This window comes from Nyctibius grandis, chromosome 1 (assembly GCF_013368605.1).
Source record: "Nyctibius grandis isolate bNycGra1 chromosome 1, bNycGra1.pri, whole genome shotgun sequence".
In the NCBI taxonomy this organism is placed as follows: Eukaryota; Metazoa; Chordata; class Aves; order Nyctibiiformes; family Nyctibiidae; genus Nyctibius; species Nyctibius grandis.
The window spans coordinates 99103508-99122670 of record NC_090658.1 but is presented as its reverse complement, the minus strand read 5'-3'; the positions used below and the strand labels follow the sequence as shown (position 1 = coordinate 99122670).

At 39.5% G+C, this 19163-nt stretch overlaps 1 protein-coding gene across 1 annotated transcript in view; it reads left to right on the top strand.

The window, feature by feature from the left end:
• Nucleotides 1-19163, top strand: part of ADGRB3 (adhesion G protein-coupled receptor B3) — a 492392-nt gene that overhangs the window by 430964 nt on the left and 42265 nt on the right. Inside the window, exons 19-20 of the mRNA XM_068399003.1 lie at nucleotides 16215-16365; nucleotides 16926-16995. Coding sequence (XP_068255104.1) covers nucleotides 16215-16365; nucleotides 16926-16995 — 221 coding nt within the window. The remainder of the gene's footprint in view (nucleotides 1-16214; nucleotides 16366-16925; nucleotides 16996-19163) is intronic.

Below are 19163 nucleotides of genomic sequence, written 5' to 3'. Positions count from 1 at the left end.
GTTGCACAGTTTTCTGCAAACATGCAAACAAACAGGGTAACACAAGTAGGATAATGCCTATTATAAACATTCCCATAAGCAGACTCTATCTACAAAACATGCAGTTTGCTTCAGAACACACTGTTATTCTCTATTATTCTAGCTGAAAGGAAAATTACTGACAGGAAAGCTGATTCTGTGTAAAGGTAACACAGAGCAGGCCTTTTAGAGCCTACTCTGAGGCCTACTCTTGCTAAATCGTTGCTAAACCATCCAGTATCAATTTCCCCCTTTGGAAGTAGTTAGATTTATTATCTCACTACTTCCATATACTCTTCTCAATGATTGTCTTAACACAACCCATGAAGATCCCTATGATAACTATAATCACAACTACATAAACTATTCCCTCTAACAATGCGGCTAACTATCCTTTTAGAGACAATCCACCTAATTCTTGCAGGATTTTGTTGAGCCAATTATTTTCTGCTGCATCCCTGATTGCCCTGCTGTCTTCTGCTACTCTCTGTCGAACTGCCTCCCAATGTATTACAATTGGGGGTCGCTCCTTATCTCCTGCTAAAGTTAAATGGTTAAGTACATAAACAGCTTTTGCAAGTCTCTCAGAAGGTTCAGTCACCTCTCCCCCCTTTTTGTTTTTGCAGAAGCTGTTTTAATGTACTATGAGCACGTTCCACAATCGCCTGACCTGTAGGCGAATGAGGAATCCCAGTGACATGTGTAATACCCCATAGTTGACAAAATTGACGAAAAATCTGTGAACAATATGCTGGTCCATTATCAGTCTTAAGTTGTTGTGGAATCCCAAGACTTGCAAAGCACGCAAGTAAATGTCGTTTGACATGACGACCTGTTTCCCCAGTTTGTGTTGTTGCCCATATTACATGTGAAAACATATCAACAGATACATGAACATATTTGAGTCTTCCAAATTCTGCAATGTGAGTAACGTCCATTTGCCACAGTTGCAACGCACTCAGTCCCCGAGGATTTACCCCTATTCCAATTCCCATGCCAATTTTCTGACAACTAGGACAAGCACTAACTAATTCACGTGCTTGTGCCATGGCGAGGTGAAATTGTTTCGCTAACATTTTCGCTGATTGATGAAAGAATTGATGGGATAGGCGCACTTGTTCAAATAAATTTGGTAATATTTGCGTATAGGACACAAGTGTGTCTGTTTTATTATTTCCAATGCTCAAACCTTGATCAAATTGATGACTACGAATGTGAGTAACAAAATAAGGTACCTCTCTGAGGTTTATTGCCTGATGCAACTGTAGCAAAATGGTGTAAAGTCGCATATTCTTCACTGGTCGTATAAAAGCTCTTTCAATTCGATTTACAATGCCTGCTGCATAAAGAGAGTCTGTTACAATATTTACAGGTAAGTCCTTCCATTTTACAAAGACCTGGTATATTGCAAAAAGTTCAAATGTCTGCAATGAGTCCTCAGTTTGCCCTGAGAATTTGTAATGTTTCCATTGTCCATCCTCTTGCCAGGTAATAACTGTTGAATGTGATCGCTTTCCTGCATCAGTAAAAACAGTTAGTCCAGTCACAGGTATCTCTGATCTGATAGGTTTTTCTTCCCAATCCTGTTTGCAAATAAACTGTAGCTTTTTATCTTTTGGCAAATGGGTTAACAATTGTCCAGTAAAGTCCTGTAAGGCTATTTGAAAAATAGTTGACTGATTTGTTAACCACTGTAGATATTCCTTCTTGATAGGTAAATAGATAACATCTGAGTCTAGTCCAGTAATGTCTAGTCCGGTAATGTCTAGTCTGGTCGAGCATTGCCTTCTGCAATAAACCCAGGCAAATTAGTATGATTTCTTACATGTAAAACATAAAACAATGCAGTTCAGATTTGAATTTCTTGCCACAGAGCTCGCAGCAATTCAAAAACACACTGATTACATGTATTGTCTATAACAGAACTATCCAATTGTTTTACAATGCCAGCTACATATGCTGAATCAGTAACTAAATTAAAGGGAATGGGAAAATTCTGAAATACTTCTAATACAGCTCGTAATTCTACCACCTGAGGTGAATCCTTTTTTTGTGCTACCATAGATTCCCACTTGCCGTCAGAATACCAGACAAGGCCCGCCTTCCCTGTGTTCCCAGATCCATCTGTAAAAATGGTAATTCCATCCACGGGAGTGTCTGTACACCACACTCCCGTGGCAATTGGAAGTTCCGCACTCAACAACCTGTCCCGAGAAATTCTCCATAGCTGTTTGTAAAGCAAAGCTATTAGCCATACACCACTCAAAATATTGAGCTGCAATAGGAACAGTTAGTGATGCAGGATCTCTGGCCACAAGCTCCCGACATCGCATCCGTCCTTTGATGATAATCTGTGCCAATAGCTCTGTAACGAATCTGATCATTCTGAATTCCATTGACCAATTATTGCATACGGAATTTGCCTATCAAACAAAGTGATAATTTGTATTTCCTGATTCAAATCAATACGATGTACAAATTTGGAATGTAGCCTGCTTTCTACTTCTGTAATCAGTTGCTGTACCTCTGCAGTAGTCTGTCGTGGTGTTGTTAATTTTGTGTCCTCTGCTAACAATTGGAATAGAGGCTGCAATTGTGACGACGTAAGCCCCAAGTACGGCCGCAGCCATAACTTGAGCCTTATGTTCCACAGTACCCACTTTTGCACATGCCTTTATCATAACATTCAAATCTGTTTTTCCAGGTAAAGCTTCAATGATCTTTTGACAATCAGCATTAGCATTATCCCTGTTTGCCACAGGTCCAAGGCTTGGCAGCCGCACAGGTTAACCCCGCGTGGAAACACCAGCCCTGCGCTCTGCAGCTGGTTGTTATCAGCTGACCTTGAGCATTATACTGAGACCTGCACAGCTTCACAAAATGCCCTAGCTTCCCACAGCAATGACACATCAAAACAGAGTTATCTCTCCCACCCAGCTTCGACTTCTTAAGGCAGTTTTTCTTAAAGTGACCTTCCTGTTCGCATGTATAACAACGATGAACTACCTTAACTGCCGCCGCAAAAGTTTTTGTTAAATGCTCCATCTGAAATGTAGTGGTTCCTATTTTCCCGCAAGCATCCATTAGTTCAGTTAAGGTGGCATTACGATTTGCCATCCCTGCAACAACTTTTCTGCAGTCCTCACCTGTGTTGTCTTTCGCTAAGTATAGTGTAATGCTTCTTTTACAATTTTCCAATCTAACAGTTGTCAAATATTTCTTCCCTCAGGACCCGCACCCACAATCACCGGATATGCTTGTGGAATTATAACTCCTTCTAATAACGCATCTCGACGCATCTCGAATGATCCCTTTCCATTTTACTCCTCCCCCCTCTTCCCCTGTATAAGCGGGCGGACGCTGATTCTCTCCCTCACCTCCCACATTACCAGATGGACGCAGACCTCTCCCCCAGCCCTGATCTAAAGGCGGAGTAGGGAATTGTAAAGGAGGTTGAGGTGGCCCTAATACTTGTCCCGAACACAGAGGGGGGTTTTGGGGAGACATAGTCACGTGTCCCGAGGCGTTGGCTGAACGGTGCTGCTGCAATTCCGTCTTTAATTCTTCCAGTCGTCTACCAAGCTCTGTAACGTCAATTTCGTGTCCATTTCGTGATGGTAACGGTCCTTTAAGTCCTTGTGACTCTGGTACTGCTGACTCTGTAACTGGAGACTTTAACGGTGGTTGTTTAGCGCCGGAATGTAAACTTTGTTCAACAGACTCAGGAAACAGCGAATCCGGTAAAGGTGGATATGAAACAGTTTTACCCTCCTTCTTGTCCTCCTGCTCAGCCTCATCCGTAGAGAGATCAATGAGAGGGAGGGGGTTTCGGAGGGGGTTTCGGCCAAATCTCCTGTTCAGCGTCTGAATCAATTAGTCCAAATCGAGTTCGTGTTTTAGGGCGCACTATCAGTCCTGATGGATCTGTATCTATTTTACTTGCTCCCCGCTCCTCAGCTTTCTTCAGAGCCGTCCGTACCGACGGTGATAAAGGAGCTGCCACCGGTACAGCCACCGGGGCCATGGGAGGTGTTGGTCCCGCAAACAGTGAGGGGGTAGTAGACGTCTGCGGTCCTAAAGCCATAAAAGCTGAATGTGTGACTTCTCTCTCTGCTTTTATTCCCTTTAACGCTTCGCTAACCAGCCTCCATGTAGTAGACAATTTATAGGCTTCCTTATCACCACTTGACACCGCATTCCAGAGAGAGTCACCAATCTTCTCCCATAAAGGCACTTCAAAGACATCATTAAAGGTTGTAAAATGTCCTTTGTCTTTTGCCCAAAGCAGTAACTGCTTTAACGCAGCTTCGTCATATTTAATTCCTCTCTCAGAGAGTATATGTTGGAGGAGTTTCACCACTGCCACTTCTGTCTTGGTCAGGGTAGACCCCATTCCTCCCCCAGCTGCCTGGGAAGCCCTACCCAGGTTTTCCTTTGCTAGCAAAACTCAGGCTTACCGCATCCGTTCCTGCCGGTGAGAAAATCCAGTGCCGGGGCAGCACTCTACAGCTGGCTTCCTCTCACCCTTTCCTTTCGTGCTGTTGTCCGCTGCTTCTCCGCAGTCTCCGGGCCGAAGAGTCCCTGTCCCGGGCGCCACTTATCAGTGTTCGCGAGAGGGCACGGAGACACCGCACACAGACCAATATGATCGTTAAGCAGATCTCGTTTATTTACGTATCTGAGGGTACATTTATACTATTCCATTGAGGGTGCATTTATACTAGTCTATTTTTGTACACACTCTGTGTACATGTCATTTCTATTATGATTGGTTAGTATGCTTTGTTCACACGCCTCTATATTAGTTCTGATTGGCTTATGCTAAAAAGTTATATCTTGCAGGTGCAGCATTCTTTCTTATTTTTCAACTTCCCTACATATCTTGTTGGTCTCATAGCCAAGGCCCTTGTTCTGTATTATGATTGGTCAGTTCATTACCACCCCATTACCACCCCCTGGACATGCCTGGACATAGCTCGTTCAGTACCTCGTTCCCACCATTGTCTCGTGGGAACCCCACAAGCGAGTGGGCTGGGGGTGGGCAAGAAGTTCTGAGGGATCACAGCTGGGACAGCTGACTCCAACTGACCAAAGGGATATGGACTACCATATGACAACGTGCTCAGCAATACAACTGGGGGTGGTATTTCAAAGGTAGCTGTTGCTTGGAGACTGGCTGGGCAGCGATCTGCTGGTGGGAGGTGGTGAGTGATTGCCTTTGCATCACTTGGTGCAGTTTTTTTTTTTCTTCGCTTATTAAACTGTCTTTATCTCAACCCACAAGTTTTTCTTGCTTTTGCTCTTCTTATTCTCTCCTCCATCTTGCTGGGGGGAGTGAGCAAGTGACTGGGTGGCTTAGCTGACTGGCTTAGCTGCTGGCCAAGGTCAGCTCACCACATTTGCTCAAACCCACCGCATGTTTTACTGGATAAGACAACAAAGACAAAATGGTCTGCATGCCTCTGTAGGTGGGCATGACCCCAAGCATTGGCAGGAAGTCATCCATACTCGTGAAGCATTAGTACGCTTCCCAGCACAATTTTGTCCCACACTAACTAGCAATATCCCAGTCAATGCCTTGAGTGCGGCAGAGTTGGAACTGGCAAGGGAGCAGTGACAGCAGGCTGTTTGGACATGGCCACCTTATTTTGTAGTGTAAAGAAATTTACTAATATAGACATTTGCTGTATCATTCCAGCTGGCCGCAGGATGAGTGAATGCTTTCTAACCCATTTTGTTTGCAAGTACAAATAGGTGTAGCTGTAATCTATCTTTAAGAAATTTATCAGTTATTTTTGAAAAATAAAGTGGAGTTATGTGGTGTGAGAAGACTTTGGATGACCACAGTACTGTAGATACTGTCTCCCTTTCCTGGATTATTTCTATTTTGGACTTAAACTACTTCTCTCAAAAGGGATAATTTCTCACCGTCTCCATAGTGCTAATCCTAAAAGACTCTGTCCTTTGAGGAAAACTAGGCATGCTTGAAACTGAGGGTGCTTTTAGGGGCAAAATGATCCTTTTCCTGTTATTATTCTTATATAAAGACTTTTAAGACCTATGTGTACAACTGTGATTAAAAAATAAACATAAAAAGAATAAGGGTAGGTGACATACGGTAATGTTGTAATAACATTGCAAAGCTATTGCTTCAATGTTTTCAGCCAATAGTGTAAAGAGATGGAACTCTTACAGTTATGCAGAGAAGGAATGTTGCTGACACCAGTATCCCAGACAAGAAGATGGGCTGTTTTCATATGGCAGGATTATAATAATCACAGTCAGACTAAGTGAAAGGCAAGTGCAGGCTTTGTTGTTGAACTGCTCATTCTAGTCATCATTTTGATGGCTGTGGAAACTCCCTAAAATTACAGCAATTTTATTGTTAGTAAATGAGATCAAAATTTTAAATAGAGCAAACAGATGATCTGATTTAAGAGTAGAGATACTCAAGTGACAACCAATTTTCCTAAAAGAAAAAATTTTTTTACAAGTTTTCACCTATGTAGCATTGAGGGACAACACAAGGCATTTTTCTATCTACCCAATGAGGGCTTTTCCTGGTAATTTTTCCATCAGGACATCAGTTTGCACTGGCTGCACTTGGATCCTCCTATAGGAATCTGAGGTCTCACATATCAGGCTCCATTGTCTTGAACATGTCAGTATCCATTCTGATACCTTCTTATGTTACACAATCTCTTCAAGGAAGCTCCTTCAATTCCTTGCCTTTGTCAGTGCCTGGACACCTCGTCCTCCTCTTCTCTGAACTCCATAGGGAACTCCCTCTCAGCTGTGCTCTGAACTATTCTTTTCTTCAGCTGCAGTCATCGCTGACTCATGTGTAACCCTTGTGCTTAGCTCAGCGCCTCCTTCATTATATCAGTCCTGGCTCATTGCCTCTAGCTACTGACACAGCCCCCACAGTGAACTTTTAAATAAATTAAAGTTAGGAAGACTCAGGGCCTTCGGAACACTCTTGCACGGGTTGCTCATCACTCTAATTGACTGTTGGCTCTTGTATCCTTCATTCTTCTCCAAACAGGTACCATAATTAGTATGCTAACGCAACCAAATATTTCTACTTGCAACAACCCAAAGAGAGATCTAAAAATCTGTGTATCTTTATGTAATAAGTTGAAATTAACACAGCACATTGTTGTATGTTATAGCCAAACAGCTTTTGCTTTGTTATTAATGCAGTTGTCTCATTATTATATCTCTTCAAACCTGCCAAGAGCATTTGTCTTCATTTAAGAGAGCACACTTCACATTCCATACTTTAACATCAAACCAATATGGAATTTTCAGAGTCTAAAAACAGTTCCTGAAAAACAACTGTCCTGAAAACCAAAGTGTAATAGTATCAGTGAAGCCTGTTTATTATTTATCCCTAATCTCCACCTTAATTTGCATAGTTTCAAGTACATAGGCAGACCAATAAAACCACTCTGACAGCCAGCGTGCATTCTCATTTTCCTGTGAGTCACAGACAGTTACAGAGACTTTTCAGGCCAAATCATACTTTCATCGATAGCAATCCCGTCTGTTATGTTCACACTGCACCCTCAGTTCTGCTTCTATAATACTGTTACCCTCAATGATGTGCAAGAACATAAGAACTTCAATTCTTCTGTGGTTTTCAGAGACCAGGTTGATTTTGCTTGCCCATCAATTAAAAAAAAAAATCTATATTTTATCCACAAATTTATATTTTATCCATCTTTAAATAATAAATATTTCAGGTTTGGTAATGCAAAACCTCAAAATATTTTTATAGAGTAATTTTTTAGGATAGCATCACCTTCAATTTAATTTTTTAATTGTCATTCCTCAATAGCTCAGTAATGAAGTTGTTTTAACAAAGCATGCCAGTGATTTCCACTTTTTTTCTTGAACTGAGCATGATCACTTTACACTCAACAGGGCTGATTTTTCAGAATAAAAGACAAATACAAGACAAAGAAGAGAACTAGGAAAGGGTGTTCTCTGGCACAGTGAAACATCACTATTACAACACAGTGATAGCCATTTGAGATTAATTAGTCAGGAAGAAATTGAAAAACTTTTATTTAAATTGATTTTATGCTTCAGAGTTGTAAAGGGCTTCTTACTTTCTTTTGAGTCTGCCCGAAAACCTGCTGTTCTGAGCTTCATAAACTTCAGAACACATTAATGTGAGGACATAGTTAAAATACTAAGTTATTTTGTCCTGCCAGAGTTGATATTTACCTTGTTTAAAATGTTTAACATCAAAGCCAACAGAATAAATTTATGATGTGAAGTAGGCCATATTCACTTACCAGAAAAATACTTTGTAAATATTTAGAACACTTAGGATAAGAAGTAAGATCACAATCCTCTGCTCATGCACCTTTCATCCCTTCGGTGTGTCATCTATAGGTGTAATGCCCAATATAAAGCCCACTTAAATTCATGAGAGTCTTTCCACTGACTTTTCAATTAATCCTGTAAACAAGTAGAGGACCCTATTCCTTCATTTCCTGTCTGCCTAGAAAAATATACATGTTCACAGCACAAAGGCAAAAAGGGAAGAGCTTCCCTTGCCAGGTTTTGTAATCGAAGAAATTAAATTGCCTCTGAGTAATCTGTTCTGTGGTAGTGCTTTTACTGAGCTCATTTGCTTGAATATAACCCAGCAATAACAATCCAAACCAGGAGGAAGACTAAAATGAGTATGAGCGTAAGGAAACTGTATGAGAACTGTCTTCCAGCTGGCTTTCAATTTACAGTAGGCATGCCACCAAGGAAGCAATTCTGAGTTAACGCATTACAAACCTGCGCATTGCACTGACAATCTTCAGAGAATGCTGTAAACAACATGGAATGAATTTTACTGTCTCATATGTTAGTAATAGCTGAGCATGTTATGAATTATCCAGCTGGACTTCTTGCCTCTATCCCAACCAGTAACCAAAATGAGCTGCAAATATTTCTGTAGCCCTGAGGCAAACTAGCACAACACGGCTTGCATCCATTACAACTGAGCCCTCCAGGGCAGGAGGACAGTTGTGTGCAAGCTGACTGCCAGGCAGGGCTCCTGGCCCAGGCTCTCCTTCAATCTGTGTGTGGTTCTGGGCTGGGAGAGCATTTTTTGGCCCAGGTCAAAACTGTGCCGAGGAATTCACTGACAACTGAGCAGCATGGATGACGTACCAGTGCGTAAAGGATGCCTTTACTGTTACTAGTGTAGACAGATTCTGCCATACGACAGAGTAAGGAAGGTTTCTGTATGCAGCAAGCAACTTTCATGAATTATTTTCCATCAAAAAAACCAGCAGCCTATCCCTTCACATCTAGTTAATAGAATGATTTTGTTCTATGTGCATTATAAGGTCTAGAGAATAGTGGCTAGCAGAGGAATTAGTTTGGATAAAAAAGAGCAGTTCTCTGTAGACATAACTGGGGGATGCCGAACTACAACTATACAGTATCAAATTTAAATGCAGAGTTTTTTTATATGAGTGATAGAGGTGACGAATATCAAAGAAGAACTTTGAAGAAAAATAACTGCAAAGGGCAGAAGCTAAAAAGAAGGCTCCGTACACTTTTTGTGTATCAGCACCTCTATTGCTGGGCTCTGCACCTGGGAAAAAATGGGGGACATTCTGACTAATCTCCTTCATAAACAAGTGTCAATAAAGACTGTGAATGCTTTATTGACAGAGAGGTAATTTTCAGAAATACCTTTGAGGTAAACATTGGAAAAAGAGGAGCAGGAGTTGAATCTGTTGGTAAAGTATCTAGATACTAAAGTATCTAGTATCTTATATTCACTTTAGGTGAATATAAGACAGATATTTAAAGTGTGTCTGGAAGGTGCAATTGTGGAGAAAACTTACAGTTTAAAGTATACGTTTTCTTTCAGTCACACTTACAGCATTGCACTAGAATCACTGGGGTTATACTGTCAGATAAGAGGACAGACTCCAGAAGAGAAGACAAGATATGACAGACGAACAGAACTTAAATCAAAATAGGTGAACAAATTATACTGCACCCTGAGACTGGGCACATGTAGTGGCCCCAAACTTTAGCAATTGTTGTGATAATTTGCACATGATACAAAAAAAAATCAAAACTTGATACTGAAAATATCTTGCTGTGGCATTGCAGCGCTGTTGATGATATAATGTCCTTTGTGAGACTGTAGTCGTAAACTAAACCAAAGGAACTGCAGAAACAGCTGGGTCATTTACAGACAGCTTATAAGCTATTTATCAGAACCTAGAAAGGCATCTGTCCTGGTTTCATTGGTATAAAATTATAGAATACTGTTCTGTTACATTTTGTTTCAGTGTGGCCGGCTGTGGTGTGGTGATCACGGCCATTAGCAGTAAGCCAGGGCAGCTGACCTAGGCTGGCCCACAGGTGTATTCTATAACATTAATGTTGTCTTCACTATAAATGGGAAAGCTTGCTGGCGATGGCTGTGGCTTTTTACTCTCTTGTCTTCTTCATCTTTCTCTTTCTCCTCTCTTCTCAATGGTTACTATCCCTGGAGGGACTTGCTGCCACTCTATGGTCTGAGTACAACTTTGTCTCTTTTGTATTAGTATTGGTACTTGTTTTCTTATTTTATTAAATCTATTTAACTTTCAACCCACAAGTCTTTCTCCTTTTCCCAGTTCCCTTTCTTGGTTGGGGAGGGGAGATTGGGTGATATTATTTTATTGGCTACTTATTTTTTAGCCCTGGGTGGAGCCTAAACAGAGACAGCATCTTGCTGCTTGTGGGCAAGCAAAAATGACTAAGTAGAACAAAAAATTGAGTGTCCTTAGTTATTGTTCATTATCTTTGTGGGGGAGATCATGTTAAGTACTCAAAATCTACTGCTGTTGCACTAAAAAACTAGCTTACTCTAAAAGTCCAAGTAAAGGTTACTATTCACATTGTCATAATGCATATAGAGTCCTGCAGTATAATAATTAACTGTGCATATCTCTTCACATAAATGCTCATGAAGTAAAATGCTAATTATTTTGGGTTATCATGTCAGATATCAGAACCTAATGTAATGAAGTTAAACCACTTGAGCCTTCAACTTTTAAGGACACCAGAGAAGATTTTTAGATCTAAAAGTTTGTGATTAAATTAAATAGTTTCATAGCTGTTGATTTAAAAGATGAATAACATTATTTTAGAACAATTCCTTCCACCACAGTGATATTTGCAATATGGGTATCAGATTTCCTGAATTCTTCGCTTGAACAAGTGGTGTTAGTAGTTCTTGAGCCTGGCAAAATAAAAGAATATGGGATATTTTTAAATTAAATGGTACCTTTAAAGCTTTATGGTGCCAGTAATATTAATGATCCTGGAAGAGAAACCTGAAAGTCTACAGCTCTGATTTCTCAGGCGTTTAAGGTACTAACAGATTCAAATATGTTTGCAACTGAAGAGACAGCCTTCCTTGCCCTTTTTTTTTTTTTTGGTCACTGAAAATCTGTCACTTCCAGAAAAACACTCCTGAGATGCAAGCCCTTTCTTCTTCAACCCACAGCCTCTGAAACTCCATCTACTATTTCATAGCAATTTACTCTAAAAGTCAGTATTTAATCTAGAATTCAGTATTATCTGACTAGTATACTGTATCCCTGTATTCTGACAGTGTCTGCCATTCCTGAGACAAAGGTAATGTATTGTGCAAATCAGTTTAAAAACAAATAATAAAAAATCAAATAAAGAATAATAAGCAGTGTCTTCCTTTATGAATTTATATTTTTAATTTAAAGAAGGAAAAGATGAACTGTCTTGTAGTTGAGGACCTGAGAATCACAAAAAGCCAATAAAATCTACCAGTTTTGATGTAGAATTATATTTCTGTTCTTTGCTACATTCTTTGCATTCTCTTTGTTTTGTTTGTTCTTTGTTTCATTTATTCTTTATTGTGGTGCTTAAGTGCTCTTTGTGTATTCGGTGCATGTCTGAAATTCATAAGAATAAAATTAGCACCCATTTAATTTATCTCCTTAGGCTTATCTCCTCAGAGCTTAATCAAGGGCAAGATTTTTTTTCATCTCCAAGAAATTTTATTATTTATATTATTTTCTACTAGTTTTCCTTTCTACTTCATGACATAATCCAGATGAGTGGATTATAGCCCTATTCATTTTGCTATCACCAATACAGATTTAATTTTTCATGTTCATTCTCCAGTAGCTTTGATTCTTACACTATTTATCAGAATCCAGAGATGAGACAGGAAACTAGTTTGTTGAAGGAAAAAGAACCTGTCTCAGGGCAAGAAGACAAATCGGGTGTCCTTACTTAACCCTCTTTGTCTTTGTGTGGATGATCTGTTCACACTGCTATTAAAAAAGCCACTGTTCTATTAAAATACCCAGCAATCAGATGCTCCAAAAATAATGATAAATTATTATTTTGAAGTTGCATTTATGACCTATTTTTTGTAGGTCATAAAAATGGATAAATGTTCTCTATATTATTCATTATTATTATATTGAAAATATTAATTGCTAGAATAAGTAGCTTTGAATTTCCACTCTTTTTTACATTTCTCAACTGTGCTTCAGTACCTTCAGAGTGCACGTCTTACAAGAATGAAAGAAGGAAATAATTTGATACCTGATGTGAGCTCTTGCTTTCAATAGTATATTGTGTATTAAAAAGGGATGAATGGTCTTGCTTAGATATTCAAGGCAGCTAAACACCTGAGGCTCAATTAAAGCTCATGAAAAAGTGCATTCTGAGGACAAAAAAAGCTCCCTTCCCCCACTTGTAATTAGAATTAAATATAGGGAGCTGAGAACAACAGCAGTGGGAGGAGGAGGAGGTTAGAGTAACAGAGTTGACTGAATTTCAGAAGCTTGAAGAAATAGTTAATAAATTAGGCTGTTAAAATTCATTTTGCTGCAAGTTGACAGGTGCTCAGCACAGGTAATTAATTCAGTGAGTTTTAATAAACTAGAATCAGAAACAAATGAGAAACATCTCCTCCTAAAGCAATGGGTAAGATGTGTACCCCTATCTGTTGGTGCAGACAGGTTGACACACTGTGGCTTCCTGTGAGTGATGGGCCACAAGGTTTTAGGGATGCTGCTGCATGTGCAGCAATGTGAGGGGAAGTGGTGGTCCCTTGGCAAGGGAGACGAGGAGAGGGAGAAGGAGAGATTGGGAGTAGTCCATGACCTGGTGAGAAAGAAAAAAATACTAATAAAGTACTTGCTAAAATTATGGCTCCCTAGCTAGAGATACTCAATGCCTCATTTAATAACAGCCTTTGGTGAAAATGAATTTTTGTTCCTATTTGGAAATAGACTTCCCAGATATAGCACTTTCCCAGTCAGAACAGCATTGTTTGTTTCTTTATTTATCGAAGGGGAAGAATACAGAAGTACATGAAAGCTAGATTTCCAGGGAGGTATCGGTCAACCATGATGAGCCCATGGCTATTCCTGGGCAAGGGGAGTTTCATTTGCCAGGCCTGCTTCTCTGACTGGGGAAGGAGGGAGGCTGAATTCACTTCAAGCACTGACTGCACATGGTTCTGTAGTCATGATCCCGCAGTGGTTGTTAGGTGATATTTTGAGGCTGATTTGCATCTTTCTGATGGTATGTGATGCAAATATGCTGTTACATCAGTGATACTGACTTACCATCCGTGTTCATTAAAGACCCCTGTCTGCCATTCAGAAGAGTTCGTTATAATCAGTAGTCATATATTCCAGCTACAGAACAGATCGCTTCTAATAAAACTTGCTTCTGTTTTCTCATTTTGTGATCAACATGATCATTAACATTTTCATCACAGTTCTTTCTTCCACAACAGCCATGTCCACATTTGTCTCAGATTATCATCATCTATCTTTCTTCCAATACAGGGGATAAATTATGAACTAAATTCTACAGTCTATATTCAGTCAGCCGTAAGAGTTAGCAATGTTTTCACTGAAAAGATCAGGATTTGTTTGTATTTGCATTATTTATAAGGGAAAAGGTATATTCACCTTTTTTTCAGGGTAATACTGTGTTTTACCTATGCAGTTTCTCCCTAAAAGTTTCTGTACTATTTCTCAGAAGTCATTTTATTGTCAAATTCTCCTTCCAACACAATATGCTATCTTTTACAAAAACATTGATAGGAAAGCAAATGAAAGTTGCATAGTGAGAATTCATAACATATGAGCCAGCTAGTAAAAGAAAGGACACTTCTGTATTTTCTATTGTATTCATTGTGTGTTTCACTGCATAGCTTTCATTTTAAATAAGTATTTATTTTTCATATACAGGAAATACTGCTATCAGTCAGGCTTTAACAGGATAGATTTTATGAATCCACATACTTTAGGGACATCTAAATATAAGAATTAATGACAAAATCTAGGATGGAATGGCTAGTGCTTTTTCAGGATCTACTGGGTTTTTTCCAGTTTATATTCCTCACTCTTTAAAAATAAATAGTTCTCTTGCATATAATTATATAGAACCCCTTTCCCTCAGATCTAAATAGACAATTTGACCCAGGATTAAGAAACAAGGTGTTTGTCACATCTGTAAATTCACAGCAGGAAATCATTAAGTTTTGACTCTTCAAGTGCATAAGTTTTTGAAAGTTCACAGGTTGATATCAGCTAATGTTAATATCAGCTGATACCATAGAATCATAGAATGGTTTGGATTGGAAGGGACCTTAAAGATCATCTAGTTCCAACCCCGTTGCCATGGGCAGGGACACTTTCCACTAGACTAGATTGCTCAAAGCCCCATCCAACCTGGCCTTGAACACTGCCAGGAGGGGGCATCCACAGCTTCTCTGGGCAACCTGTTCCAGTGTCTCACCACCCTCACAGTAAAGAATTTCTTCTTAATATCTAATCTAAGTCTACCCTCTTTCAGTTTAAAACCATTACCCCTTGTCCTATCGTATCATTTATCAACTATGTATTTGAGATAACTATTGGAGTGAACCAACACAACTGATTTCAGAGAAGAATCTGGGAAAATTAACACAATAGAAAATTCAAAACAAAAAAACCTGTAAGTAATTAGGAATATAAAATGAACTAAAAAACATATGTGGTGCAATATATATCTCATCCTTCCCAAATTTTTGTAGCTACCAGCCTTGATTCAACAATATATGCAAGCATCTATATATAATTAGGAACTTGCATATTTTTTCCCCAAATAGTTTGCTGAACTGGGATTTTTGTAAAAAAAAATTGTCTAGCCTTTTATTACATGTGTGTAAGATAGCTCTTAGTTGTGTATACTGCATTAAAATATCTACATTTCTCAACTATGATCTTGCATTGTTAATATTTGGTATGTGAAACGTTTTTTTTTACCTTTATATCATTTTGACACTTCAAATTGGGATAAGGATAAATTGTGGTAAGGATATTCTCAACATTTCTGGTGTGATTTTGGTACTTGGGTACAATGCATACTGGATTTTATAGCCCGCAACTGGCATTTTCAGCAACACAGTGGAGGGTAGATCAACATTTATGCCAAGAATTTAATTTATATAAGCTACAATGTCAAGTTTAATTAAGGACTACAGTGACAAAAGAAAGCTGATTGCATGTGCTCAGAATACTTTTCAAATGACAAATGACTGACACCGTAAAAATATCCAGTGTAAATGTTAAAGTTATGATACTTAAACCTGACTAAAAAGATGTCAGGCAGTGTAATCCAATAGGTTAACATTCTATAAGATTTCAATAAAAAATCAAATAAATCAAACTTAATCTAGTGCCTAAAATTCAGATTTACAGTCAGGATCTTTCTGTATGGAGGGAAAGAGAATGTAGCTGGCAATTAGGAGCATTTGTATCCCCACATTTTCTTTATTCAGCTCTGTGAGATTTTATAGTCAGTAACTTTGTAACTGGCTTACCACAATGGCTTTATGATGATCCCCGGTGAAAGTAAATGTGTAGAGGAAAATCTGGTGGCATTATTTGTTTTGTGTTCTTTGTCCCTGGTCAGCACACTTAGTGTTTGGGAAAATGGTCAAAACTTCTTCTGCCTAATCCCCATCAACATCTCTCTTTCTTTCTCTCTCTCTTTGTGACCACCACATCATAAAGGGAGTTGATGCTAAGGATAAAGGTCAAGATGGTAGAATATGGCAACTCTTTGAACTGAAAAGAGAAATGAGTGTCCCTGAGTATTCAACATGAGTTTCTCTTTACTCCCTGCAGGGCATCTGCACCACAACCACCGCATTCTTGCACTTCTTCTTCTTAGCTTCATTCTGTTGGGTTTTGACAGAAGCGTGGCAGTCATATATGGCTGTTACTGGAAAAATCAGGACACGGCTCATAAGGAAGCGTTTCCTGTGCCTTGGGTGGGGTAAGTCTGTAAAATTCATTTCCTCAGAATTGCTGGAATGAAGCTAATGCAGCAACAATGTCAAGAATATCATCACTTTCTTCGGTAAACCTGAAAGATAGTAGACAGCACGTTACTAAAAAGAAAACTAGGTAAGGAGCCTTTCCACTTTATCTCAAGCTCAAGATATGCTGGTGTATATTTTAGCATTCTTTTATAAATATGTTTTAACAAAATTTTAGATTTTCAGCAAAGTAGTGTATATCAAAAAATCAAAATAAAACAAGAAAAAGCATTCACTGGATATTCATAAATCCTCTTCCTAGGTTACTTTAAGACCTGTCAAGTGTACCAGTAATTTAGCTACATGAAAGTGGTGCACCATGGGCAGAAAACAGTGTCCTTCTTCCTGCCAGTGCTTCAGAAAAACAAATCCTGCAATAACACTGTACTTCATTAAATGTTTAATTCCATGTAAAATTGGCCATTTTGCATTAGCTTGCCCTGTCATGTTTTGTCCAGGTGGAACAGCAATATTTTGCTCAGTATCTAATGGTTATTACTGTTTCAATTTTTTTCAGGTTTACCAGCATTAGTGGTTGCTATATCAATAGGCTTTACCAAGACAAAAGGATATGGAACAGCCCATTAGTAAGTCAATCTGAAATGATAAATTATGTTTTTAGTTAACAAGACTGTCATACCCACCAGGAATTACATAGCATAGTCTACAGGCTCTACAGGTATCCATTCACACTTAGAACTGCCCTAAGAGTCACTGAGTGGTCCACAAAAGAACAAAGAGAAAACCATATGCCGGTCTTGGACTGAGCTCAGCAAAGCACCAGGGATCCTGGATTTCTTGTGAGGATTTGAAGTAGCAAGCCTTTTAGAAACACTGAGGATTAGGTTCACTTAAACACCTAATGTTTATATACATTTACCAAAGAGAATGTTAAATGTTATGGCTAGCCTTTGCCACCCTCTAAACATGTCTAAAACTGTACTGGCAAAAGTCTCTTTGGCACCCAGGTTTCTGCCCACCAAGCAGGTACCTTGGCTTTAATGCCCCTGAGCTGCTTGGAGACAAAGCCCCTCAGAAATCTCAAAATAGCTCTCCCATCCATGCCCTCTCTCCTGGAGCATCTGATCCAGCCCATTTCCTGGACTGGGCTGTACTTGAGAGACAGTGAGGAGCAGATCTGTGTACTTCATTTACATTTTATTAATACAGTTCCTGTTTAGCCACCTGGACGGTTCCACTGCATATTTAGCACCATGGAAAATTCACTCCTCAGCAAAGCTTCCCTTCGGTTGTCTCCTGCTGAAGAAGGAGCTTGGGCTGAGCCTCCCTCCTGCCAGCAGAGCACTCTAACCACCGAGACATCATGTATGTGAGAGTGCGTTTCCTTCAGTCATCCTGTTTGGAGCTCTCCTCACGTTGCCTAAGAAATTAAATATTCATCTGGACAGAAAGAGAGGAAATATGACTCTGTAGCCTGGTAATGAGAGCATTCATCAGAGATGAGGATGAGTTAGGTCAAGTCCTCACTTCAATGAATATTTAATTATTCTCCTTAACATCATCACTGAGTGAGATCAGGATTTCCCCCTCTCTGTCCTGTGTGTCCCACCATCTTGGCACATGGCAGGGGAGGCTTCAAACCCTTGCTCCAGCTCTGGATGTGTAAGGATTCAAAAACAAATCTCCTCCTGAATACCAGCTCTAACCACTGAGCTCTTTAGTTTTAAATTGTGACAACATGTGTCTTGCATTTTTTAACGAGGAATGGCTTACCTAACTGGATTGCTTAAATTGCATTTACAGCTGGCAATCATTAGTGAAACAAGGATCTTAGCCATCTTTTGGGAGTTATATTGAGGATCTGCTCCTCTGACATTATTTTCTAACTTATATGTGCTTATCTTGTTGGCTTTTTTACTATTTCATCCTTGAACCAGGACTGGAAAGACATTTAAGCTGTGAGAATTACCAGTCACAAGACTACAATGTCCAGACCCCATTGGGGATATAGCTCTGTCCCTTGCAGGATCAATCCCACTGCATTTACTCTACTGAAATTATTCACGTGTGACTCCTTGCTTTAGTTAGTGTTGCTGCCTGCTTCCTTCCTGGGCTGAATGCATTTTTAAAAGAGGATATACTAAAATATTCAGACAAAGCAACAAATCATTCATTAAAGATAACCTGGAAAGTAAAAAAGAACAGGTCTCTCTACATGTAACAGCTTCTCTCCCAGGGCCAAGATCAGCTGACCCAGTAGCGTGGGACAAAAGCACAAAAGGAAGTGTACAAGGAACAAACAGAACCATAATGCAGCGTTCTCATCTTATTTGCAAATACATTTTCTTCACATTTGACATCAGAATTGCATAAGGAAAACAGGGAATGCAAGGAATGGAGACTCCTCCTCCATCACCAGCTGATGTGCTGTCCCACTCTAGAAGATAGCGAAGAATTGTGTCCCATAACAGCTGTGAGGCTGTGTGAAAACAGAGCTCCTGTCCTTCTCATCCTCCCATAACTATAGCACTTCTGTAAGTTTTTTAACTATTTACACTATATTTGGCCTGTTTGGCTGCAGTTACACACATGCTGCCATCAGAAATGCGTCCTGTTGCAAACTCTTCCTGGTCTGTAAGATGCTATTTTTGAAAATAACATTTCCAAATGGAGAAAATGAAGAGTGAAAATGAAGGAACTGATTCCAGTCCTGTAGTCCCACACATGAAGAGGTTGACGGAAAGGGAGAAAACCCAAGGATCTTTGAAGCAGATGTCAGTTTCATGCAGTATAT